The following is an 18,658-nucleotide window of genomic DNA, read 5'->3' as shown; positions in this document are numbered from 1 at the left end:
AGTCAGGATTCAAACCGGAACTTTCTATCTGTGTGGCAAGAGCGCTAACGACTACGGTAGCCCATTTTCAAAGTTCAATGAACCAAAAAAAATTTTAAAGTATTATTGCGACAATTTGACTGCCAAATACTCTGACTCCTCCTTCTTTTGCATGATTGTTTGCTTGTTTGTACTAAAATTTTAATCGCACAATTCTTCAATGATGTGTTTTCAGATTTCTAATAGTGTTTTTCCACTATAATCTAGCCAAACTTCTTAATGCAATAAAGAAAAATCACAATGGTTGATTTTTAACAAGCTTCAAGTGTTGGTGACTGTTGACATTCATGATGTGGCTTCCAAAAATATTGAAAAAAATTGTAGTTAGAGATAAAACAATGTAAACAACTTGGATACCGTTATAGGTACAATAACCGTTCGGCCTGCAACTACCGTCCGAGTAGTGCTGACGTCACATTATGTGATTGGCTGTCGTGTCAGATAGTGATTGTTCTGGACAAGTTACGATATTACCATAGAAGAAGAAACTATGAAGTCCGTTGTAAACAAACAGAACTCTGTCACAGAGCGAGATTATCCTCTAAACGTGTTCTTCTTATTGTTATGATTGTTATTAAGTGCTTTTGCAGCAGAACGGACTGCGGTCAGAACCCTTTTCTGGACCGAACACTATAACAAAGCAGCTTCCCTGCCTGCAAACACAAAGCTACGAGGCTCCAGCTGCTCTGATCAGAGACACAGTTGTGGAGCAGCAGGTTCATTCTAACAGCCACAGATCTGTTTACAAAGTGGGTTGTGGCAAAATCCCTCTATAAACACTACAAAGAATAATGTCAGACACAACTTAAGAGGGAAAAGAACTTTATATTACAAAAGGAAACGTGAAATGAAAATATGTAGGTAGAGCCCGAGCAGATCTGGACGCTATGTAGTTTGTCCAAGTGGGGCTACCGTAGTGTGACGTTATCCTCAGTCGAAAGGACCCCGAACGGTATTTGTAGGCCGAATGGTTATTGTACATATACTGTATTAATTTTTTTACATTGTCATAGCAACAGTTATGTTATAATTACTCAATGTGACTTGTCAAAACAGTTGTTGCAACAAAGTGATGTAACTTCCTAATGTAGGGCCCCCCTCTGCAGCCTAGTGGTTGAGTGAACAACCCATTGACTGCAACTAATAACTGGACTGAGAGGCCCCTCCCCCTGGGGCTACAAACAGCAAACACCCGCCGGCTCCAAGAGGCCAAATTCCCATAGACTTCTATAAAGAAATAAACAGCCATTACTTAGTTGTTCTATTTGTCAGAATAACAAATTCTTGCTCTGCCACCCTTTTTTTTTAAATGTGTTTTTGACATGATATTTTATCTGTAGTGCGTGTTACAAATTGGCCAATCAGATGTCTTGAAAGTATGTGGTCTCACGGCAAACATTCAAAACATTAGATTAGGGCTAGCTCGCTTTAAAGTGTTAAGGGACAAGTGCATTTTTTTGGGTGGTTGCCATAGAAATGATGACTCAAACCGACTCTGGCTTTACAAGATGGTGGCGTCTGTATTGTAACAAATGGCGACTGAATTGACTTTATTTGCTTGGAGCCAGCAATAAGTCCTTTTCTATGGGTGATGTCACACTTGCTCCAGTTCTCAAATGCAGTCAATGGTACAAACTTTGAGTGGGAGCACCTTTCCTATCTACAGAGCATAAAATGACAAAAATGACAAGTTTGATTGTCATTTTTCTGAGTCCCTGTTAACTTGAGAGAAATTAATTCAGAAAATATTCCCCTTTTAAAAAAAAAACTGTTTATGATATCAAAGGGGAACACTTAGAAAGGACAACTTCTTTCTGCATGTAGGTCAGATGCCCATACGGTACCTTTTTATACCAAAACTGACACACGCATCAATTTTTTTCTTGTATCCAACTGTGCTCCTTTCAGCTGCCAGGAGGAGCATAGTTACTATCTGTGCTGCTAGCAACACTCCAATTAATGCTCCCAGGGACAGACCTCTGCAGGCTACTGAGACAGAGAGGGGTGACTTTCAGCTCTAATAAGAGCTGACATGGAGCACAGTTACTGATAAGCATAGCTTTCCTGATTATTTCTGACTGCCAAAACACAGCGTTCCCACTGCAGTGGAGGCTGACAACACAAATGCATAGAATCGTTTGTTTCCCCCGACTCAAGTCTGCTGCCAATCTTGCAGCCTTCACATGAGATGTTTTGGTCCATAAACACGCATATGTCAAGCAAAAGGTGAGCTGTGCTCTCTCATAAAAGCAATGGAACAGGATGCAGATTGTAACTGTAAAACTCACAAACTTACAACATTAATCTGATTTGCTACTCATAAATATACAAATTCGGAGCGAAAAGACGAGGAAGTAGAAACATTTTTTTTGACAAGGAAAAGAAGAGCTTATCTGTTTTTGCCACCTTCCCATGCAGCGTTTCAGTTCTAAACTCAATTGTTTAGGGCTTCTGTGAATAAAATGTGAGAAAGATTTTTAAATAAAAATACAAGGTTCAGGACAAAAGGCAATAAAGTGGCTTCCAGACTGAAGTATTTAAAACCCCCAAAGTGAATGGATGACTTCATTTGCTGTCAAGACGAGATTCAGAGAAAATTTTACTTCAATAAAAAAGTAATCGATTACATGTCCACTTTCACACATTTGACTTGAGTTGGATAAAGTGAACTGATTTCAGAAGCTTAAAAAAAAATCAGATTTAATAGTGATCCTCAGGTGAATCCTTTCAATGATCCAGATTAAGAAAATTCAGCATATTTCCATTTATGCTAAGATTTTAGATTGAAAATATGACAGAATTAGTTTACAAAAAAGGAAACAATTCAACTGATCCAGAAGCGTTTTCAAAACAGGGTTTAAAGTGGATCCAAAACGGTCAGAATATCTGGTGGGTTGACCTGTATGGGCGCTCAGGGTTTTTGGGTTGTCCATGGAGGGTTGCAGGAGGAGCAGCTACATCTTAAGGGGAGTGCAGATGTGGCTTTTAGTTCGCTTGAGGCTCGTACAGATAACTTAAGGGAGATAAGGAAAACAAAAAAACACAATTGTTGTGCATGTGGTAAGTGTATGGTGAAGTATTCTTTAGGATAATGTTAGGTACATGCACTTGTGATCTACGGGTGAGGCTGTCATACGGTGTCCTTACGCCACACTGCAGTCGTTAGTAGGTAAGACAAGTTTACTTGTCTAGCCCATTTTGTGCACTGCGACAATTCAAAGGGCTTTCCAAAATACATTAAAGGAAAGGTGCAAGTACCTGCTCCTTCCTACATGCACAGGGTGTGCGGGTGATATGGAAGTCCCCACAGGAGGCCCACACAAACTACACCATGATTGTCAAATTTCCTCATTTTCTAACAATCAGGCTGCACGCCTGATTGTTAGAAAGGCGTGCTTGTTAGTCCTCCCTGCACAGGGTTCATGGTTATGACCTGTCGCTCTACGGGTCAACAGAGCCGTTTACAACCTTAGTGTGGATCACCCGTGTGCCCGGTACAGGTTTGAAAATGTTTTTGCCCGCACACAGCCAATGTCCTGCCGTAAAAGGGCAGCTGTGACTAAAATATTAGTTTTGATGACATCTACCAAACATTATTATCAACCTTTTTCTATGTTGGTTTTCTAACTGCCAATCAAAATTTGTTTTTCTGAGTTCCAACGCCACAGTTATGTCATAAAGAAGCTGTGCTGAGATGTTCAATTCAGACATCCCCCTTCAGTGCTTCAATCATTCATTGTTGTTCAGATACTTCCATTTGAGAATAAAGGGGAATGCACTGTACATAGCACACCTTTTTCCCCTATTCCCGATATTTATATAACTTGCAGTGCCGTTTTCTATAAATTATGGCTAAAGCTTTAGCTTGACGGGTTTATACACACAAATCTGAGATTGTGCAAATATCAGCTGTCATATTAATAAAGGATGACACAGACCCCTGAGACATCTGTGGGTTCATCTGCCCATTTTAACTACCTACAGCAGGAGAACCTGATGTGCAGTCTGCTGCTCGTGCTTCACCCAGTGAAAAATAATATCATAAACAATGCATAATAGCCTCTGAACCCCCAGAACGAGGTAAGTACTTTGAATTCAGAGAGTGCTGGTAATGTACTGCTAACATACTTCTCTCTTTATGTCTTTTCAAACAACACACACGAGCATCCGACATCGAGCGAGTGACACCCAAAATTGCCCTCTCTTTCTTCTTAGGGAATTATCTTGTGACTGACTGGCAACACCATTTTTTATGGCAGCAGGGACTACCTATCACACAGGCCTGTAATTAGAGGCTCGCCAATTATCAGGGCTTTACAACTACCAATTATCAACACTGCTCTCTTTTCAGCTGCTCTTTCTTTAAAAGGCAGCAGGAAAGCTAATTGGACAGCCGGAGCCCTGGTGTGAAAGACTATATCCGACCACTCTGAACGCCAGCTTCTTCTGGAACATTTGCATGATGGAATACTAAAAAAACCAAAATCTAAAGAGGAGGGTACAAAGTTTGTAACAGCTTCAAGAAATCTCTGTTGTATTTGAGCAGTATATTCAGAAAAAAAGGTTTGCTTAATACTACAGCTATGACAGATCAGAGATTTGCATGCCACCACCTTTTTATGTGAGGACCCCAGAAAATAAATAACCGTACACAAAGAACAGGGGCTCCAGAGGGACCAGACTTTAAACCCAACAGAGACAAACACTGCTCTCCATCAGAGAAACCAGCAACAAAAGCAGGAGCTGCTGAATCTATGCACAAGAACAGCGGCTGAGAAGATAAGAAAAGAAGAACCAAACCTCTCATCGTCCAAACAGAGGGGTTGTATGGGTCAGCGGAGACAGTTTTTACCGTAGGAAAGAGCCAATTCTTTGACTTCAAAATTTCTTGCAATTTAAAATAAACATTTTACATTAGTCCTTTAAGAATGTAGTCGCAAAGACTTTTGATTTAATTACAGACTATAAGACAGTATATTTCCTAATGTCCTACACATTTGAATTTTGTAAACTAGAATTTTGTAAAAAATATTTTAGTTCGATCATTTTAAAATTTAGATTTTGTTGTTTTGAACAAGTTCTTTTTTTGTTGATGGAGTGCATGTATTATGTTGTTGGAAAAAAATCCTATTTGTGATGTCAGAAATACGCTGGGAGGGCGACAAGCTCCCTGCTCCGCTCGATTCTGGTGCATCCACTTGTAAATGACTAGATTCATGTAAGTCTTTGTTGTCCTCCTCTGAGCTTGAATCTCACTCAAAACTGCCTCCAATATTGATCGCCATTTTGTTGTACCGGTAATGTTGAGTTTGAGCTGTTAGGGGCTCTAAGCTAGCAGGAGACAGTGCTAACCGATGGATGATGGGAAGTGTGACATGCTTGCTCTACAGCAACAGTCCTGCCCATAACTCAGTGGTAAGATAAGATAAATCTTTATTGTTATTGCACAATGATATTACATACAAAGTACAATGAAATTGGGATACTGTTCCACATCAGTGCATGTAGAGAGAGAAAATAAATAAATAGCTAGTTTAAAAAAATCAATCTAAAAAGAACAAATTTCTAATAAACTTCTGTCGCTCTGCAGAAACTTAGTCCTAGAAAATTACCCAGGTTTGCTGATTTGGGCTAAAAAATATGGCACAATCTTAACTAAAATCCAATGGGACAATGCTTTTACAACAGATTGGAGTGAGACTTTAACAGTGCAACCTGTAAGGGGAAATGAAAGTCTGAAATCTCCCCCTTTTACATTTTGTGGTTCACATCAAAGTATTTTGCTTAGAATAACCCAGACTATCCCAGACCCTAATTTCTCTCTTATTACAGATTTTCTAAGTCGTACCTAGAATTAGGCAACAAGGTTGTGAAAGTCTTCTACAAAAATGCATAAACTCGCTGTCATCTTAAATGTGTTGGCTCCTAGCCTCTGGTATTGGTTCTCTACCTGCCAATTTACTCCTGCAAACTAAAAGTAAATAACCATATTTTCAGAGAGAAATTTCCCCTGAGTGACAGCACGTTGCACTATAAAAGACTCACAGTCTAACTTCCAATAGAAGTTGGGATATTTAGCCGAAGTGGCTCGCGAGAGGCTGTGACACAGTGAGCCTGCATACATTTATTCTTGTAATTTTAGACAAGAAAGGCACTTACTCTGGAATTAGAGACCTCAGGCCAAAAGGCAGAGACAGATTTTCAAAAAAAGCCTTAATATTAAATCACAAACACAATGTGAAATCAATTTTAGCATTACATATTAATCAATATATGTATTCATTAGTTTTTATTTATCAATGTGTTTTTGATTTAATAAAAAAAAAATACTAAGATCAATAATCGACCAGAGTGATCATTACTTTTGACCAATTTTCCTTTTCTTTTGTGACTTGAAGCAGATGTTCTTGTTCATTATACATTTATGCAGCTTCAGTTGAAGCTCATTGGCTCTCAGGAAACAGCCAAAGCTTTCTGATTTTTCAGGGAGGATTTTAAGCCTTGAGCAACAGGGATGTTTTTTAAAAGTCACTTTTCTTATCTACATCAGCATGAAAAGCAAACACAAGGCAAAGTTACTTAAAAAAGCTTCAACAAAATAACTACACACATCAATGAAGCAAAAAAGGAAAATGACACTTGGTCTTAACATTATTCTCTTTGTCTTGAAATACCTAAATAAGAAAAAAAAACGTGTTTTCTTTGCAGCTACCAGCCTTGGGAATGAATACACTTCTAGCCTGAAGGGGAAATAAGAAGTGAAAAGCAGCGAGAAGTAAAAAGGGGGGTGGACAAAAAGTGTGCAGCAGATAACAGGGTATAGAAATGTCAGGACAGGACATTATGGTAGAAGAAATGTTTCTGACAAGTGACCTTTCTTCCACATCAAGCCAGAACAATGGTCCATTATGTGCCATTGTATCCGTCTATAATAAACCGTCCCTTTTAGAGGTAATGCTGACAACTGATAGACCAAAGTGAAAGGCAGGAAGTACAAGAAGGAAAAAGGGTTTGCAGGATAAGATGCCTTCAATAAGTCCTTCTGGATGGATGACAAGTGTGTTTGAAATGTTTGATCATTTGGTGCCAAGAGATTTCAGCCAGTCTGGAAGCACTTGTATTTGACTGAAGCAGAACTGATTGTACTTTCAGCACGCGATGATGCTTTTAATCTTGAGGGAGAGTACGACAACCCAACAGGTGTTAAGGTCAATGTAAGTTCATAGAGAACAACTGGACTTTGTACATGGCAAACAGTTTTTTGTAGAAACCGGATTTGTAACCTTTAGACGGTTTACTGTGTCTTAAACATATTCTCCTATCTGGTCTGTGTGTAAATTTGGTGCCGTCTGTGTGTATCAGGTGATGGGTGTGTACTGCTAAATTGTATTTTGTACGTTTTTGTTATATGCGGGTGTACTGTAGGGAAGGTTATGCTAGGAGCCCTCTGAGCCCGGAGAGGAAATTCCTTCATCTTGTCAATTGACTGATCAACAAACTGCAGAACATAGAGACTTCAATTTGAGCACAAAAACTCATTAATGGAATTTGACTGAACCCTTAATTCAACCCTTGGGTCGTCCGGGCCCGTGAAGGGTCGTAGGGAGAAGCAGCTGCATCTTAGGGGGAGTGCAGGTGTGTCTTGTAGTTCCATAGAAGGTCATATCCACATCAGGGGACATCATGATGATGAAACGCTTGATTCTCATGCGTGTGGTAATGTATCGTGAAGTATTTATGAGACTAAGGTAAATTGCTTGCACTTAAGATATACAGGTGATGCTCTCATGAGTCCCCCATGCCACCCCCTAGTCTCCACTCGTAAGGGTAGTGGTGATTAAGGTCCGAGTACTAGCCCCTTAATGACCGTGTGCAAATACTGTGCGCATGGGAATTGCAGGTGATGTGTAAGTGCCTGTAGGACATCCTACAGATGTCCTACAGGCACTTACACATCACTCTGACTTACACTCTGGTGGTCCAATTTCCTATTTTTTAACAGTCAACAAGGATGGGCCAAACTAATCATTTGAACAGTACTTGTGCAGGACTTAGGGGGGTTGAAAATATTAAAAATCCATGACACCTACCTCACCTTTACTTATCCTAGCGTGTTGTAATAGTGTCCACTAAGACCCATCCCCCATAGCATGCCCATAGAAACAAATGTGCATGAACATGTTTGCCATATGGGCTCACTGAGCGATCTACAATCTTGATATTTCCAGCGGGCCACCTGCGTGCAGGTTTGCCCCTTTTCCACCAGCGAGCAGCCTGTACCCACCCACAAGGGTAATGGAGACTAAGGCATAAACCCTTAGTAGCATGGCTTTCACAATTGCATAAAAGCATATAGGAGAAAAAATTCCATGAAGTTATTTATTTGTGGCTCTAGTTTCAGAGTTACTTCTGGATAAGCGTTGATTAGGAACAAAGATGCTATATTACACTACACTACACTACACTACACTAAACTACACTACACTATACTATACTAACTTCAGAACAGAATTGCACCAGCTACTCAGCTTCAGGCAGAAATGGTATGTTTTTAAACTGACTGGACTGAGCTGAGACTAGCAAATCTGTGTGCCAAACATGGGATCTCCTTTAAAAAAGGACCATGTCTTTAGTGTCAGGTTTGGCAAAATGAGATGTATGAACAGATGTTGAGCATAAATGAGCCCCTGTGTATGGGATTTCCACTTGTTCCCATCCAGACTATAATACAGTAGCATCAACAGATGCACGACATTATTTGTCTTAATAAATAATTCAAATAAGAAATTTTATAAAGGTTTATTTTTGATTTAGCTTCAGTATTTGACATTGTTGACAACCTATTATCTCTACACGCTAAAAATAAAAACAGAAGGAGAGACTAATTTTGTATTAGGCACCAAAGGAACCATGTCATTTTCCACTTCATGTAAAGTTTAATATGTAAAATTTGTTTCTCTTTTTGATTGACATGGTTACAAATAATCTTGAACATATAATTAAAAAACAGTTTCAGGACATTCCAAACCACATAAATGAACACACCAGTTTTTATTAAATTAGTCATTTTTATGCTGCTTATGCATTGGATCATTAACTTCCATGCAAAGCCAATTCCCTGAAGCATCATACATTTTTGGTCTAGTTGCTTTTTAAAGCAAAACTAGAACATTCTGGACAGAGAGCCAAACGTTTCAAAAATAAAAACAAAATATAGTGTATAAGGCAGAAATACTGACATGAAAAAATGAAATCCGATCATTAAATGAGATGTGTCTTGAATCGTGGAATTAAATGCAAAATTTTGCACTTTTACAATAAATTCTTGCAGAGCTAAAGTCAAACTGTAAATGCCTCAAAACAAAAGAAAAATCACAGAGTTCTCAGAGAAACTTTACCTTGTTGGCCCAAACAGGAAAGTTTTCACCTTACATTCTTGTTCAAACACAACATGGTTCTGTGCAAGCAAACACACAAGTCTGTTGGTACCAGATGTCCTACTGACACCTTGAGCTTGCATTTGTCTAGGTTACGAATAATTACAGCTCTTTTTAGCCAAACAGGAGAAAAGCAGCTGTCCATCATGTAAACAACCACTTTGAATTATGCTCTTTGGGATTTTTTTTACCATATTAATAAAAGCAAAAATACAGCTAATCTTAAATAAGTATAAAGACAAACCATTAGACTGTGCTCCCAATGATATCTATGATAACCACCACATTATCTTATATGGATGTCTCTTAGCATAATAGTGATAAAACTAATGACGAAGCGGTTGTATTTTTGTGTCATTTGCAGAGGACAACAACACAAATTTCACAAGAAGCCACTGAGAGAAGTAATGAGTCCTGCCGTACATCAAGTGCATGGGTATTAATTAGTTGGCAGAGTTTTAACAGCCTTGACATTTATAAACGTCTGCCTTTCGAAAACACTGGAAGAGCACATCTAACATCACATTTACTGAAAAGAAATAAAAATAAAATTTTTATATTAGTTTTTGACTTGATCACAGTAAACCTGCAGAAGTGCCTTTTTTTCCCCCTCACTCATTATTTATGCATGACAGGCACATGCTGCCCAGGGTGTGACTGGATTTATGAGATGAAAACAATATCAACAATCCTTCTAAGAGCTACTCTTTCCTGTTCTCGGATAACAATCGCTCTATGTGGGAAACTGGGTCCATAAATACTCTGGATGTGGAATTATCATGAAACAATCGCACTGGTCTCCCCCAAACCGTTTTCATCTTTTAAATCCCTTTACAAAGTGGGTTATAGGAGGGCAAAAACTATTTAGTCAGCCACAAAATAACAAAAATTCAACTCAATAGCAGTCAAACAATTTCTGTAAGTCTTCACAAGATTTTCACAAACTCTTGCTGGTATTTTGGTCCATTCCTCCATACAGATCTCCTCTAAAGCAGTATGCTTTAGGGCTATTGCTGGACAACACAGACTGTCAACTCACCTCAAAGATTTTCTATGGGATTGACATCTGGAGAGTGGCTAGCTCACTTCAGAAGCTCGAAATGCTTCTTACAAAGCCACTCCTTCATTACCTGTGCAATGTGTTTGGGATTGTTGCCATGCTAAAAGTCCCAGCCATGTGACATCTTCAATGTCCTTGCTGATGGAAGGAGGTTTTCACTTAAAATCTGACGATACATTGCCCAACTCATTCTTTCCTTACTTGGATCAGTCATCTTGGTCCCTTGCTAAACAAAGCATGATGTTTCCACCCCCATGTTTTACTGTAGGTCTGGTGTTCTTTGGATGCCACTCAGCGTTCTTTCTCCACCAAACAAGAGTAGAGTTTCTTTCCAAAAAGTTCTACTTTGGTTTCATCTGACCATAGGACATTCTCCCAATCCTCTTCTGGATCATCCAAATGCACATGTGGAAGCCGGACCTGCACATGTACTTGCTCTAGCAGGGGGACATATCTGGAACTGCAGGGTTTGAGTCCCTGGTAGCGTTGTGTGTTACTCATGGTAGCCTTTGTTACTTTGGTCCCAGCTCTCTGCAGGTCATTCACTAGGTCCCTTCGTGTGGTTTTGCTCACCTTTCTTGTGGTCATTTTGACCCCACGGGGTGAAATCTTGTGGGGAGCCCCAGATGGAGGGAGATTATCAGTGGTCTTGTACGTCTTCCATCTCCCAATTAATAATCCCACAGTTGCTTTATTCACACCAAGCTGCCTAACTATTAAGTCTTTCCAGTTTGGTGCAGGTCAACAATTTTATTTCTGGTGTCCTTAGAAGGTTGTGGACAGGTGTCTTTAATATAGAGAACAAGTTCAAACAGGTGCCATTAACACAGGTAATGAGTGGAGGACAGAGGATCCTCTTACAGAAGAAAGTACAGGTTTGTGAGACCCAGAAATCTTGCTTGTTTGTAGGTGACCAAATATTTATTTTCCACCATAATTAACAAATCAGTTCTTTTAAAAATCAGACAATGTGATTTTCTGGAATTTGTTTCTCATTTTGTCGCTCTTAGTTGAGCTATACCTGTCATGAAAATTACAGGCCTCTCTCAACTTTTTAAGTGGGAGGACTTGCACAATTGGTGGCTGACTAAATACTTTTTTGCTCCACTGCAAGTGTGAAAAAGAGCCTAAACATGTCTCTTGTAAACAGCAAATTAGCCAGGAAGTGGTTGCAGAAGCATTAGAAACCCAAAAGCCTTGAAGTTGTAAAGGCTAAATAGGCCTCACAGTATCTATGTAGCTGTCTGCCACGCTCCATGTCAGCTTTTTTTAAGGATTACAATTAAAAATCCCAAATTATTGCTCATGACTGGACTGAGTGTTGGTTAATTTTGGCAGCAACCAAATGAATTAAAATAAAGTAAATTCAGTCGCCATATTTGTGTGATACAGGTGCCGTCATATTGGAACCAGATGGCATCAGCAGCAGTGAGCGAGTCTGAGCTATCGTTTCTATGGCAACACGTCTCAGCAATGAGGAGTGAGCTTGATGGAAGTCCACTGCCTTACCATTTGAACTCCAACTCCAATCATCTAATCATCTTTTGATCTATTGTAAAAGCGTTCCCAGTGGCCTTTTAATTATAAAGACGCTGTTTTTAGGCAAACTCAAACAATCGCTTTTCTAGGACATCGTTTCTACAGAGCAGCAATAGTTCATTCACCTGTTAGTTGTGGGCGGGACCATTGCAGTGAAAGTAGGCCTCTGTTTATTTCCTTTGATTCCTTCATTTTCACTCTCTCTGTCTAGCTTACAGCCCCTCACAATCCCAAGCTAACAGAGGTGAGACAAAATGGTGAGCAATATTGGAGCTATCCAGATGGCAGCTCAGACGAGGAAAACAAAGAAGACATGGATCTATTTTTCTGCCATTGGATAGAGTGAAGCAGGGGCTTTTGGCTTTCAGATTGTAGTTGGTAGATAACAACTCAAATCTTTTTTAAACGTCATTTTTTCGTCTGCTCCTCATTTACAACAATTTAAATAAAGAAATACTCGGAAATGCCGTTTTAATCTTAATTTCCTTAATATGTGTCCTCCATCAGGAGACAAATGCTACAAGAACATGTTAAAAACACCAAAAAAACATGCTCTTTATGAGTGGGTCTTTAAAAGCGGACTCTGGAAAATGTGTCAATCAACAATTTCAAATGTTCGACATGGGGGCCTGCAGGAACCACATGCACATGCGCATTGAGGCATCTGATTGGTCAGTTTATAATTTCAATAACTTCAAATTAAGAAAAAAGATCATGATAAAAAATGAAGGTTTAGCAAGAACATGTAAAAAAAAAAAAAAAGTAACAGAGCAAGAATGGTTATTCTGACCAATAGAATGACTAAATAATAGCTTTAATTTCTCTTTAGGCATCCATGGGGTTTTGGGTATTTCCTGTTTGAAACGCCAGGGGGGCGTGGCACTCAGTCCAGTTCTCATATGCAATGGTCCTGAACAAGAAAGGTTCATTCACAGTAACGTTTAGCTTTATGATAAGGTAAATGGTGAAGAAGCTTACCTCTCCTGCTCCAGCCTCATCTTCATCATGTCTTCGTCTGATGCCTGCGCCTCTTCAGGTTTCCATTTGTTGGATCCTTTCCGATCTATTTTCTCTCCCGGTCGCTCATCTTTGCGGTATTTTCCAAACCTGGAACCCAAAAGAGTAAGTCAATAACATCATCCATGGAAAAGTGCCGTAGAGACATGAAGAGGAACAAATGTGTAACTGAGAAAGCTTCAGCTTAACAGTTACTCACATCCCTAACAGGAAGCACTGAAAAGTCCTTTTTTATTTGAATTGAATCCAAGTCAGCTCATTTAAAGTTGGGGAGGTGCAGATGCAGTAATTATATTCATAGGGAGGCAGCACAGCCTAATGAAACAGGAGCAATGGCACAGATATCTCAGCTTGATTGAGCAGGTATAACAGTGCAGCTTGCTGAAGAAATGACTTTGGTGCAAAACCTCCGTTTCCACAATGAACCAGTGCGATTATTCACAGGGAAATTGGTCTACAGAGAGACAAGCACGAGCAGCCCAAAGAGCTCTGCTAAATGAAACATAAGCTTAACCGTAGAATACAAAGCAAGTTAGCTGAAAGTCATAGGATCAAAGGATAAGCAGAGAAGTGAAACCCCCAAAGTAAAGGGTTTGAGGATAAAAGACAAAGGCAGCAAACTGCCAGAATATCTTCAGCAAAAAGAGAGACAAATTAAAGAAAAGCTAACTTGCTGTCTGCACAGAAACGAATACAGAAAGAAACAAACAAATGCAAACAAAGGGAGACCAGTCAGAGAAATATTTGTAAAAACAAGTTAAATAAATAAATTTGTAAAAATGTGGACAAATGTATCAAACATTGGAAAGCAAAGAAAAAATATCGACAAGGATGGAAGAAACAGAGGAAAACCAAAATGAGTCATTTTGAGATGTTTTTCCAAAGAAAACAAAAGAAAAAAGAAAGTCAATACAAAATTCAATAAATCATGGTTAAAAAAAAACCTCTAAATAAGCAAAAATTTCGAATCTCAGGATTTCTTATACTACAAATCTATATCAATATAAATGAAATAATAAATAATAATAATGGATTGGATTTTTCTGCGCTTTTCCAGACACTCAAAGCGCTTACATTGTGTCCATTATTTATTCCCTCCTCATTCATACTTGGTGATGGTAAGCTATGGTTGTAGCCACAGCTGCCCTGGGGCAGACTGACAGAGGCGTGGCTGCCATTTCGCGCCTGCGGCCCCTCTGACCATCACCGGGATCATCCATACACATTCACACACCAGTGGAGCCACACTGGAGGCAAGGACGGGGAAGTGTCTTGCCCAAGGACACAACGACATTTTGGCTGGTGGGAGCGGGGATCGAACCGCCAACCCTTCGATCATTGGACGACCCACTCAACCACCTGAGCCACTGTCGCCCCATACACAACCGAAACATCTTTTTATGTTTTCTTCATGCTCCTCCTGAAATAAATTGCCAAAAAGACAACAAATATGATTCTTTTATTTCAGGAAAACATTGATCAACTACCTGTTTTTTAAATTCTTTTTAACCAAAGGAAATATCGTAAAAAATCCTGAAAATATGAATTAAGAAAAACCTCCAAGTCCCGCCCCCTCTCTCACTACTATGCTCCAGCTTCATCTTCAGAGATTTTAGAACAAACAATTCTTTGCAAAATATAAATTGGTGGCCACAGAGTGTTTATGTGTGGAAACTTAATTTTTTGCATGTCATGTCTTGAGCTCCATCCAAAACAGAAGCAGTATAATAAAGCCCCTCCAGAACGTCTGCAGTCCACATGGGGAAGGGATTTTCAGCCGAAATGCGGCATTTTTCCACAATTTCTTCTGAAAAGAAGGCCATTAGGGAACAAACTGAGAAAAAGCAAAAGATGGAGAATCGGCCGCCTGGAGAGAGAGAAGCGATGAAGGCCCATTACCCGATTAATCTAACTGCAGCCGTCTGGAATGGCGTGGAGTGACAGCCTGGAGTTAATGCTGAGAGCAGGAGTGATCTATCATGGGAGGAGACTGTTGACAGTTTCCCTCTCCAAACCACTAACTTTCATTAACAACACTTAAAAAACATTACAGCCATACATGCATGCACACACGGACACACTAAGATTTATGATAAAACAAAAAACTAGACAGAATATTAATCATGACACTGGACTCTCTAATATTCTTAGTTTTGATTATCATAATAACTGAAGCAAAGTTATTTCTGCTTCATCCTAGAAATCAATGAGAGAAGTTTGGCTGCTTTTTGCAGGGTAAGAAGATCAGCTCTAAATATTTTGGTTTAACTTGTTTGTCTTAAAAAAAAAACTAAAAAAAACTGCAACATTATGTTTTGTTGTCTTCAGGCTCGTCCTTTTAGGGGCCACCACAGCGTATCATTTGCCTCCATCTAATGCTCTCCTCTGCATCATCCTCACTCACACAAACTACCTCCATGAACCTCCTCTTTGGTCTTTTCCTGTTCTTCTCCTGGTATCACATACCTCAGCATCCGTTCACCAACATTATCTCTGTTCCTCCTCTCAACATGCCCAAACCATCTCAATCTGCTTCCCTGTCTTTATCTCCAAAACATCTACCTGTTCCTCTGATGGACTCATTCCTGATCTTCCCAAAGAGAACCTCGACATCTTCATCTCTGCTACCTCCAGCTCTGCCTCCTGTCTCTGCATCAGAGTCTCTAAACCAAGAAACTGGCTGCTCTCACCACAGTCTTCAACACTTTTCCTTCCATTCTTGATAGCATTCTTTGGTCACAAATCCCACCTGAAAACTTTCTCTTCCCATCTCAACCTGCTTTCTTCACCACTCTATTTTAATTTAAACTGTTGGCTTAACCCATTCCACCTTCTTCACCTTTGCTTCCTCTTGAGTTCCTCTCATTCACACATAGATCTATCTAGGTGCAGCTGACCTTCATTCTTCTCCTTTCTAGAGTAACTCACACCTCTGTAGATGTTCATCCACCTGCTTTCTGCTCTCACAAGATCACAATGTCATCTGCAAACATCATGATCCACAGAGATTCCCATCTAACCTTAACAAGAACTCAAAGCTGGTCCTTGGTGCAGTCCGGCTTCCACCATGAACTCCTCTGCTTCACTTACAGAACATCTCACCACTGTCTTCCAGCTTTCATCCATGTCCTTCATCCTCTTCTGTCACTCCAGACATCTTCATCAAAACCACAGCTCGTCTCTCTTTTCTGTCATAGACTTTCATAGTCTAGATCTACAAAGACTAATGCAGACTAATCCCTGACTTTCTCTGTCATTCTCCAGAAAAATCCTCAAAGCTAATATTTTCATCTGTGGTTGTGCATGAAATCAAACTGTTGCTCACAGACATTCTCTTTTGACATCAGTCTTGTTTCCACTACTCTTAGCTGTAACTTACTTAATTGTGTGACTCATCCGCTTTAGTCCTCTGTAGTTTTCAGTAATCTTCTAAAAATGATCACCATCACATTTATCCTCCATTCTTCAGGCATCCTCTTACTCTCTAACATCTTGGTAAACAGTCCAATCAGAAACTCTACTGTCATCTCTGCTCAATTCCTCCACAGGTTTGTTGTCAGAACTAACTGCTTTCTACTCTTAATCCTGTTCTTCCTCACTTCATCCTTACTTTTCTACTTTCTGCTCCACAACAACCACCTCTTTAATTCTGTGCTTTATATGTGAAACTTGTACTATGTAATATGGCATGTGCATTACTTTACTTTGCTGCAGAAACACGTCTTCTCAAATTCTGCTGCTTATAAACTCCAGCTTCCTCCCAGCAGCCACAAACATGCTTCATAGGTTCATTGATTACTCTAAAATGTCTCTAGGTGTGCATTGATGTGTGATTGTGGCCCTGCGACGGACTGACAACCTGCCCAGGGTGTCCCCTGCCTTTGCCCACAAAATGCCAGGGTTAGGCTACGGCAGCTCCATGACCCCGAAAGGGACAAAATGGGTTTAAAAAATGGATGGAATAAAAGATATAGTTTAAAAATACAATGATATCACAGGAACAACATAAAATGTAGTAGTAATAGGTAAAATTAATGAAATAAAATTCATTAAAAAATGAAATAAAAATAGTAACAAGGTTCAAATAAATCATCTTAAATGTTGGAAGTCAACTTTCTTCCACTTTTGGAGAACCTGAAGTTATAAAGTGATGTTTTGAGCACAAGCCAACCATAGACCTCTGTGTGAAATGTGCGTTGGAGCAACTTCTCTTTATCCTGATGATGCTGCATCTAGTGTTGAAACTGCTTTCTCCATGCCACAATCACAGGAAAATAGGATTTAACTGCAGTAAGTGTGGACACCCTGTGGTTCTTGTCTGCTACACAACAATTTGCATTTATGTTTCCTTGTTCATAAATAAAAAAAACACTGCGAAATTACTGCAGCCCTCCAATATCTGGGCAACGAGCATGTTAGCAGATGCCAGGCTAACAGAGCGGGGTGTTGCTTCTGAGTCCAAGTGATGATCAGAGAGTGAGGGACAGTTGGCAGCCAGCACTGTTGGCAAGACTTGATGGTAATGATGCTTTGATTGGGTTTGGGTGTGAGGCCACAGGGACATGAGAGGGTCAGGCTGATCTCACGCACACACACACACACACACACAAAGTATGCTTCCTGCAGCTCCCCCACTGACGTTCACATGTGAGCACACATCAAAGCGCAAACTCCTCAACACTTCTGCTAAAGTGTTCACCCACTCAAACACAGCGCTCATCACGCCGCGCTGCAGAGCCACTCTTGGGATCTTTGATAGAGTGACAAAGAAACACTTTATACATTTTTCAAAAAGCGTGACCCCCCCTCTCCCCTCCATCGCACATCCACCCTCAGTGGTTTGGGACAAACATTTGCATGCCATTTCATCCTGACTAGCTGTCACTGACACGAGTGCAAACCCTGAGGCTTTTTTTTGGAGTAACATGTTTGCTGCTAAACGCTCACTATTGGGGTGTTTGCTAAACTGTAGCTCCCACGTATCACCTGTCAAACACACAACGTGGGTGTTAAATGGACCTGTTTTTCTTTGGGATTTTTCCATTAATGCTGCTCAGGAAGTTTGGCTGCCTTTCATTTTGTGGCACATTTTGAGAAAATACAAAACAACATTTAAAAAAAGGCAAACAGTTAAACAAAATTCAAGAAATGATTACCATGGCTTCATTAAGGGGCTAAATCTGCAATTTGGTGATGACAGTCTGAATTTTGGTAATGAAACACATTTAAAAAATAATAAAAGCACGCATTGTATGGTCCACAGGTGCTACCCGCCCCAGCCGCCCCCTTTTGACCCGCCCTTACTGGTTGAACTGCTGCTAAATGTCCCTAACTCTTCACTTCTGCCCCTGTCAGCCTGGTCATAGGTGCATGACAAAATAATTCATTAAAAAAACAACACATTTTCAAAATGGTGGCTTTTCTGTTGATCTCCATAGCAACCATTTCTGTTTTGGTCTCCCGGGGGTGACGTACAGGTCTATGTAATGTCTGGAAGAATCTGCTAAAGTCCTCTTTTTTACCTGAGGTTTTTTGTTAAGCCCGCCCACTTTCCTTAGTTGTTCAT

At 39.9% G+C, this 18,658-nt stretch overlaps 1 protein-coding gene across 35 annotated transcripts in view; it reads right to left on the bottom strand.

The window, feature by feature from the left end:
- Window positions 1-18,658, bottom strand: part of pard3ab (par-3 family cell polarity regulator alpha, b) — a 363,970-nt gene that overhangs the window by 82,842 nt on the left and 262,470 nt on the right. For all 35 annotated transcript variants that reach the window (XR_013650782.1, XM_078935589.1, XM_078935591.1 and 32 more), the window contains one exon: window positions 13,054-13,182. Coding sequence is in view for 34 of the 35 variants with exons in the window: in XM_078935589.1 (XP_078791715.1) it covers window positions 13,054-13,182 (129 nt within the window). In the remaining variant the exon portion in view is untranslated. The remainder of the gene's footprint in view (window positions 1-13,053; window positions 13,183-18,658) is intronic.

Source organism: Oryzias latipes, chromosome 17 (genome assembly GCF_053564925.1).
Source record: "Oryzias latipes strain Hd-rR chromosome 17, Olatipes_Hd-rR_3.1".
NCBI lineage: Eukaryota > Metazoa > Chordata > Actinopteri > Beloniformes > Adrianichthyidae > Oryzias > Oryzias latipes.
Note: the sequence above shows the minus strand (reverse complement) of the source record. Positions and strands in the feature narration are given on the sequence as shown.